This window comes from Struthio camelus, chromosome 1 (assembly GCF_040807025.1).
Source record: "Struthio camelus isolate bStrCam1 chromosome 1, bStrCam1.hap1, whole genome shotgun sequence".
Lineage (NCBI taxonomy): Eukaryota > Metazoa > Chordata > Aves > Struthioniformes > Struthionidae > Struthio > Struthio camelus.
Genome location: NC_090942.1, coordinates 88,720,571 through 88,729,854, shown reverse-complemented (window position 1 = coordinate 88,729,854; position 9,284 = coordinate 88,720,571). Strand labels below are relative to the sequence as shown.

Below are 9,284 nucleotides of genomic sequence, written 5' to 3'. Positions count from 1 at the left end.
GATAGTGTGGTTTTGCCCACATTCACGTTAGTGGTACACAAGCTCCCAGGCCCCCGCTAACCACTAGACAATGCTTCCTGCCTCGTTATATTATTGACATTAATTCAGAATTATCTCTCAGGCTGAGAGGGCCCAATGACAAGTGCAGTAGGGGGGAGGCAACCAATGAGGGCTGAGCATCTTTCAGAACTGATGTCCCTTTACATTCTAACCCCTTGCTCTTCAGTCCCTGCAGCTCCAGAGACCTTTCTGACTCCTCCCCTAACCACACCTGACTGAAACTCTGTTGGGGGTGGGGAGGCCAAGGGAGTAGATAGTGGTGAATGGGAAGAGACACATAGGGCAATCCACGTTTCTGTACATCAAGTCAGAGTGCTGTACAGACGGAGCCTGTGAGACAGCTTCCCTGCAAATCCCATCACCTGAGAGACCCTGGCAGTCATGGACAGGTAAAATGGGTACCTCCAATTACTTGTTCAAATCAGAATTTAGGGTTTTTCTCTTAGAATTAACCTGCTCCGCATCTGGTGCTCACTGCCCCTTTGCCTTTCTCCATCTGACTCATCTTTCTAACTCCTTCACCCTGTCCTGCTCTCACATCTTCCATCTCTGCGTCTGTCACACTTTCTCTCTTTGACTGTCTGTCACCCTGTATTCTTTTTCCTCTCTGTCATTTCTCTTTCTCAAGATTATTCTCTGTTCCTTTTCATTCTTTCTTTCTAGAAAGAAAGAGAGATAACAGAAAGATGAACATTTAGATGCTATGTGCCACTTAAGTATCTCAGTTCCTGCCCATTCTCAACTCTTGCACCAGATTCCTGTCTCATTCTGTTTCTGCTGCTCTCATCCTAGCTCTTAGGTGCAGATCATTCCAACAACTGATATCTCTGCTTGCATTACACTTACTCTGCAACCTAGTTATCACTAATCACTCTCTGCAACTGTATATCATTCCCACACCCAGAAGCCTTTACTCTGATTTGAGCATTGGCTTCATGAATCTTGATTTGGAGAGATGATCTCTGTTCAATCTACTTCAGTGCCTAGATGTAATAACAGCTCTTGTATCCTTGCTGCTTTCCTTTGAGCTAGGCAGTAGCTACAGGAGAGGCACATAACCACCTGTTTGTACCTAACTCCAAATCTGCTAAGATGCTCCCAGTAACATCTATTTCTTCATTTTTCTTTTTGGACCAGTCATATTCTGAAATTCTTCCTAGGAAAAAAACTCTAGGGTAGTCAATTCCAGAGAGAAGGTAAAACAGGCACTGATGTAAATGAATATTTCTAGGTGAACAAACTACTTCTGTGATTCAAAATTGTCTTGAACTGTCTTCATTTTGTTCTAATATTGAGAAATAACCTAAGCGATCATTATTTTCTTTTTCTTCTTTTTTTGGACATTTCTCATTCTTCACTTCTTTTTTTTTTTTTTTGGTAACCAAACACTGCTCTGCAGAGTCAAAATCATTGAAAAGAGAAAAAATGAGGAGAAGGGGGCACAGTGGGAAGAAAAATCAGAAACATTTTGAAAGCAAATATTTTTGCCCAAAATTTCACAAAATAATAAAAAGGAAATCCTTCTTCCCTAAACTTTTGGACATTTTGAAGAGTATTTTTTCAACATGGCCTTTGGTGAAACATCAGCGGAGTTCTCATTGTTTTTCACCTGGCTTATGTTCTTCAACAAATGATTGCATTTTTCACAATTTCTCTGCTCTGTTTTCTCCTGTTGTGACACACCCCAGCTAAGAGTTTTGCAATCCAACTGGCCTATCATACTTGCTCATTTGCTGCACGATTTCTGGGCAGTTCTCTCTGAACACCCTGAGATCTGTCACACATAGAGAGGGACCCTTCTCTAGCACCTCTCAGTATTAAGAGGGACAGTCTTCCCCCGCCATTCCTGCAGTTAAATGCATCTGAAAGGGAGATGCTTGAGATGCATCACTGGTTGACAGCTTTATGAGCCAAAGCAGAGCAACAGAGTGTGCATGTGTTTTAGTGAATGTATACATGTGCACATATGTGTTTGTACAAAGTGGGAGAAACAGCATGAACACTAGGTGGTAGGTATGGAGGACTAGGGCAGCTCCAAGAGTCAGAGATACCAGTGGGAAATAAATCAGAACTAATGATGAGGAGTGTGCAGTGCAAGAGGAAAATGGGAAGAGGAACCACACACCCAACATGAATGCCAGAGTGGTGATGAAGTGTAGTGAAATCAGTTTGTGCCCCACTTGTGACACAACCTGCAAGCCCAGCAGAGCAGGACTGGAACAGTGCTTAGGTGACTGACCTCCAAGAACTGCCTGAAGCTGCTGAAGGGCTGAATAAGCTGCTTAATAGGGATGTTTTGCCTTCTGAGTGTATGCAGGATTCTGCAAGGCCTTGTCTCCACTACGGAATTTCTGTTAGCAGAAGACATGCCACAACTCTCATGTGATCTTCTTCTCTCAGAGCTTATGTGTAAAAACAGTGTCATAAATGACTATGTGCATGTTTTTTCTTTCTGTGTAAGTAAGACAGTTTTTTTGCACTGCAGGCTGAGGGCCGCATGGCAGGAAAGAGGATGTGTGCAAACAAGTGATTGTGTGTGTGAGTGACTGAGTATCTGTGAGACAATCAGGGTAGCAAAGGCATACAAAGGAAGATTGTACCTCTCTGATAATCCAGCATTTTAACAGGAAACACGTGAGGTACAATTGGGAGTGCTATATGAGAGCAAAACACAGGTCTGTGCAATAGGTAACAATGGCAAGAGAATGTGCATGACTATGTGAATGAGCACCTCTGGTGTGGTGGCCATTTGTGAGGGTGCACGTTGGAAAAGAGTCATGGAGAAGTAGATAGGATGCCACTGTTATCTGCAGATTAACTGCTCTGCAGTGCTCAGGCTTTATGGCAACAATGGCAAATAGATGAAGGGCATTTGCATATGAAACTTTTCCTTGCTTAGACTGTCAGATTTAAATCAGGAAATTGCCAATAACCCCAAATTCCCCTTTCCTACACCTCCCTGAGGACCCCCCAGAAAATCCAGCCCCCTGTTATTTCAACTGACCCCATCTCTCTGCTGAACACCAGCCTATCAGAGGGAAAAGATGACAAAGGATGGGATTATTTTTAACCCATTCACTTCTGTTTTGCATTGCTGTGGGGGACGTAAGTATTTCACCTCAGTGAACACAGCTGTTCTCAGCTACCTTTGTACCTCCACTTGGAGAACAGGCTGTTAGAGGAGGGTCATGACTTCCTTATCCTCCCAGTGCTCCTACTCCCTACCTCTCTCTAGCAGGATCCTAAGCATGGGAGTAGGCCCCTGCCAGCCTCTGTATTTGTCCAATGGAGGAATAGCATTTGTATCTGGAGAGATGTCAATATGTTTACCCCCATTATGTATCCTGCTACCTAGAGTATGGCACCCTGCCCTAGCCCCCTGTCTTACATCCTTCCATCCTTTGGCCAATGCTGAGAAGAAATTCTGTCCAGTCCTCTCTAATGAGGGTCTATTTTAATCTTTCCCTAGCTAGGATTTCATACAGCAAAAAGAATATTTCTTGATGATCAAACTCCAGACCATCTCGTCTTCCCAGACCTTCTCTTCTCAGATACCTTCATCCTTTGCCTTCCTTCGTGTCCATCCTTTGGATATTTGCAGATAGTTTCACACTCCACCCAGTTGTAGTTGCTGTTTGACTAATCACTACTAATTCACTTCTTACTGTTTCCACTCACAAGGTCACCTGCTTCATCCTCACATTCATGTCTGCACCCTTTCCCTAGCCCGTTCCATTCAAATTACTAAAGCTCTTCTTGTACTGAGAGATCTGGACATAATGCAGATATTTTTAGTGCTGAGCCCTCAACAGAGACATGGCCAACTGCTGGCTCCAGGATGGGGCTGATGTAAATTCTCTCTTATCTTCTCCTGCAGCCTCCTGATGAAGAGGAAAAACTTCCTCTACAACTTCAAGAACCTGCGCTGGGCCAAGGGCCGGCGTGAGACTTACCTCTGCTATGTTGTGAAGCGCCGTGACAGTGCCACTTCTTGCTCCCTGGACTTTGGATACCTGCGCAATCAGGTATGAGGAACACCTCAATTTCCTGTTCTTCTATTCTTCCTGTTCTCCTTCCTATTCTTCCTGTTCTCACCTGTGCTAAGGTGGATGCAGCTCCACTTTGCGTTGGTTTGCAGGAAGAGGAGGCCTGCAACAGCAATGCCATGCAGGCACTGGTGCACGTGTCCAAGAATATGTACACTGCACTGGTACAGAGCATTTGGGGGATGTGGTCTCCTGGTAAACCTGCAGCTTATGCTACCCACAACTGTCCTACCAGCAAGATATCCATATTCCCTGCTGCTCTACCAGTCCCTCTAATTTCCTACCCAGCCCCCATCCATTTTCTCTATTGTACATCCCTACAGATCACTGTGTCCCTGCATTTTTCTAGCCAGTCCTATACCTATGTACCAATGTCTTCTTCCTCCATGCGCTAACACTCAGACATATCCCCCACCTTGCTTATCCTCCCTTCATACTTTACTCAACTCATTCCTCCCTCCTCCTCACCCCCTTACAGCCTGTTTCACTCCTGCCTCATGCTTTGCCCCTTTCCCTCTTTCATGAAGATGGGCTGCCATGTAGAGGTGCTCTTCCTGCGCTACATCTCAGCCTGGGACCTGGACCCAGGCCGCTGCTACCGTATCACATGGTTCACCTCATGGAGCCCCTGTTACGACTGCGCCCGACACGTGGCTGACTTCTTGCGGGCCTATCCCAACTTGACCCTGCGCATCTTCACTGCCCGCCTCTACTTCTGCGAGGATCGCAAGGCAGAGCCTGAGGGGCTGAGGCGCCTGCACAGGGCTGGGGCCCAAATTGCCATCATGACCTTCAAAGGTGAGATGGGCAGGGGAGAAAGAGATGACTGAAAGCTATGGGGGTTAGACCTATAAGATGGGGGAGAAGCTGGGATAAGGAGCCAGAAAAGATGATTGCAGTGATTTAGTCATCCTAGGATATAGATCCTAGTGATCTATATCCTCTCCTTGGGCAGGCCTGAGCACTTCTTAACTCCCCTGTGCCTTGCACAGATTACTTCTACTGCTGGAACACATTTGTGGAGAACAGGGAAAAGACCTTCAAAGCCTGGGAGGGGCTGCATGAAAACTCTGTCCGTTTGTCCAGACAACTCCGACGGATCCTCTTGGTGAGGGCCATTTCTCCCTCTCCTTCCAGTGCCTCTTCCCCTCAGCTTTTTCCTCTCTTCCTTGCTATAGTTCCTCTCTCCTCTTGCTGCCCATCTGAACCATCTGTCATTTCATCCTTTCCTGTGTCTTCACCTTCCATGTCTCTCATGCCTCTTTTCCTCAGCTTCCTTCATGTCCCCCTCTCCTCATCCTCTTCTCCCTCTCACCTCTCCTGCCATTCCTTCCTCATTCCCCATCTTCATAGTTTTCTTCTCACTTGACAACTGACCCATCACTTCTATTTTGTCCTCCAGCCACTGTATGAAGTAGATGATTTACGAGATGCCTTTAAAACCCTGGGACTTTGAAGTGAAAGTCATCAACAATCAGAAGATTACACAAACACTTCATCTCCATCTCTACTCCTCACAGTAGATCTTTCTCATCTTCACTCTTCTTATCTCTCCTTTCAGCCGTAAGTCCAGAGATAAGACTATCCTTACTTTTTCATTTCCAAGAAAAATTAGGCTGGTCTTCTGAAGACACATTGCCCTAGATTCACACCTTATCCATTGCTAGTTGGGAACAGCCAGGACTGTAGTGACATTGCCAGAGAGCAATTTGCCCTCCTTTGGCCCCTGCAGAGCTAATTTAGGTTGTTCACTCACATGAGCTCTGGGTTCAGCCTTGCCCAGGAGCAGACAGACTGCTAAGCTGCATGCTTCACTGTGTTCTCACTGACACTGCACTGATCTGCACTTACCACCAGGGCTTTGGGGAGCATGTCTCTTAGAGCTGCACTGAGCGTCCTTCCCTATTAGATGGTCTATCTTTGTAGATGCAGGTAGACTCTTGAAGACCACCAGCATTTTAAGTGGTTTAGCCTATGTCTAACAGCAAAATTGGCCAGTTATTGGATAGTTTGACTGAGAACCTTGCTTGGACAGCCCAGCTAGCTCAGCTTGAAAACCTCACCTGAAGCTAGCAGGTTCTGTAAGATGACTGTGGGCTGAAGGCAATTCATGAACAGCAGCCAAGGCTAACTCTTCATGAAAGACCTGCTGAGAGACCCCACAACTGAACTGTCAGTTTCCAAAGATCTGCCATCTTGTCTACCACAATATTATCTTCCCATAGTGCTGCCCTTACAGGAGAGGCTGAAATCAGAATATCCATCAAATCATCACGAAACCTCCTGCATAGGCCCAGTCCCTATAATATCCCTTTCCCAGAAAGGAGTGAGATTCAGTAGCTACAGGTCCAGGTTCATGCCCTGAGAGAGGTTGAAACTAGTAAAAAATTCTCTGAATGACATTTTCAAGAGTGAACTGCAACTCTGAGCGCCCAGTAAGATATTTTCCATGCAGAAATAGGAAGCCCACTCAATTCCTGTTAACTATATTGGGAACCATGGCAGCTCTGGGCCAGTACTGATCAGCATGTGGGCCTGTCATCAAGCCAGAAAAGGACTCACCAACCACTGCAATATTTTCCCATCATACATCTATTGGTTCAGGCTATGGAAAAATGTTTCATTTCCACATTGTAATGTCCCTTAAACTTAATTTCTCAATCGTGTAGGTTGAGGCTGTGACATTTAGACAATGCATTGGCATCCAGATCAGGCACTGTCTGTTTCTTGAAGTACTGCTGGGTGGAACACCACAGCTCCCACTACTGGGGTACTTTCCAGCCTCTGAGCATTTCCTCCTAAATCAGACTTGAGATATGCTCCCTCTCTAGCCTGCTGTCTTCCGCAGGAGGCAACCTAGCAGTCCCATAGTCCTGTTTTTTCAGGCCTTTTACCACCTCTACCCTAGCTAGATACATCTAGTTGGTGATTGGCCAAAGACCTGGCCAGCAAAACACCTGGCATGAACAAAGCTGTACAGCCTGTCTGAACCTTTTTGTAGGGTGCAAAATCAAAACACCCTTCCATCCTTCTGTCTGACAATCATTGTTTCCACTAGGGGAACCATTTAGCACTGCTAGAAGCCTGGTCTTGTAGACAAAGTCTTTAGGAGGTCGAAGACATTGGTTGATAGCCACACCCCTACTACCACCCTGTTACTACTTAAATTGCAGCTGGATTGCTTTCTATGGTTTAATCTCTTGAGGCTTTCCCTGCTCTTACTGTCAGCATCCCATGCTCTGGGGATGCTCTGTCATTTCCTTCATGGTAAGGGCAAGTTCTCTAGTCTACCCTGTTTCTCTTTCTGGGTAAGGCTACAGGCTCCTGTGTCACTCCTCGCAATGCTTCCTCTGGTGATGGGCCAGGATCAAGACAGTGGAGAGCTCTGCTCTCACAGTGCTTCCTGCTAGCTTCCTGTTAGCAGAGGTCAGAGCTGGGTGCATCACAAGCTTCCTACAACTTCAGGATCCTGAGGCACTCTCATCTCAGGGAATCTGGGCTAGGAATAGCAGTGTTAGTTCTTTGCAAAGCATTAATTTGCAAGCATGGTGCTGTATATTTCCTTGATATGGTGCACATTATTTATATATAAATAAAGGTCTTGTGTATAGCCTCTGGTTTTGTCATTATTTTCAGACTAACTGGGTGAGGGATGTAAAAGCTGACCTAAAAGACTGAAGTGTAATCTAACTCTTCTGATTTTTGAAGAGATAAATTAGCAATATCCTATTAAAAAAAAAAGTCTTTATCCTTTTCAACTAACTCTGAAGTTGTTCACAGTGTCACCCAGCAGATCAAGGTGGTTAAAGCACTCGGGCCACTGTTACTTTGGAAATACTATAAAAAAATCAGTGATGTAAATGCTAAAAGTTGTTCAAGATGACTAATTTATTGATTACAAGCCTATCATACAAATTCATGACTTGTAATTGACCAAAGTGGACACAGAAGTAGTGACAATATACATAGCAAAACCAGAGGAAAAGCAGAGATAGAAAAAGGATCTCTGTCTTCCAACTTCTGGTACTGGGCTATACTAAACCACCCTCCTTCCGAATGAAGTTGTTGGAAAGCTACTAGAAAAAATAGCATTTTCGAAAAAGGCAATTGAGATGCTGGCTTTTAGTTAAATGCTGTTATAGTCAAAATAATATTGACTGTCAAAACATGAAAATTGGTGATATTATACAACAGGAGAATAAATACAATGAGCAAGTATGAAGAAACATGCACTGTATTCAGAATACTTCCTAGGCTGTTTCATGTCAACCTAAGGAGGATTAAACAGCGAGTAGACTGTTTAGCTAATCTACGTGATTTAGCTATTGAAATTTAGCTCTGCCACTACAGACTTTTTTTTTTTAAACTGCACTTTGTCTGTTCTCATATACCAATCCTTTATCATTTTTTATAAGATACTCTTTGAATTGGCATTGTAATTCAGCCTCAACTGCATTAGGCATCTCCATCAAGAATAACTCCATGGAAGATGACTATTATGTAGTAGCATTATTTTTTCAACCTAATAGTTTCCTAATTGTTTATTAGATTACATATATAGGGAATATTTCATTATTGCTTATATTCTGTTATGTACTCCTTATGCTTCTAGCCTGCCCCTTATGGAGATTGTGGCTGTGCTATTACAGAATCACAGAATGGTCGAGGTTGGAAGGGACCTCTGGAGATCATCTAGTTCAACTCCCCTACAGCAGGCTGCTCAGGACCATGTCTAGACAGCTTTTGAATATCTCCAGAGATGAAGACTCCACAACTTCTCTGTGCAACCTATTCCAGGGCTCACCCACCCTCATAGTAAAAAATAGCTCTTAGATTCAGACAACACTTCCTGTGTTTCAGTTTATGCCTGTTGCCTCTTGTCCTGTCGCTGGGCACCACGGAGAAGAGACTGGCCTCATCCTCTCGACGCCCCCCCTTCACATACTTGTACACATTGATGAGATCGCCTCTGAGTCTTCTCTTCACTTCTCCAGGCTAAACAGGCCCAGCTCTCTCAGCCTTGTTTAGTGTCAGCTTGTCATATATGGCTTACATCTTCAGAGGAAGGTGTTGACAGGCATATATTCTAGTGAACAGATCTCCTGCATTGTAAGAAAGTATCACCCCATTTCTTGACTTCATCTCTGTTAGAGATTACTGCTGACAGAGCAGGGTCAG

General features: G+C 44.6%; 1 protein-coding gene across 1 annotated transcript; it reads left to right on the top strand.

Annotated features, from left to right (window-relative positions):
- The first annotated feature begins 300 nt into the window (after nt 1-300).
- On the top strand, nt 301-7,710 carry AICDA (activation induced cytidine deaminase). Its single transcript, XM_009687185.2, has 5 exons — nt 301-449; nt 3,938-4,085; nt 4,634-4,904; nt 5,099-5,214; nt 5,509-7,710. Exons 1-5 carry the CDS (start codon nt 442-444, stop codon nt 5,560-5,562), a joined length of 597 nt encoding a protein of 198 aa, XP_009685480.2. The 5' UTR covers nt 301-441; the 3' UTR covers nt 5,563-7,710.
- The last annotated feature ends 1,574 nt before the right edge of the window (nt 7,711-9,284 follow it).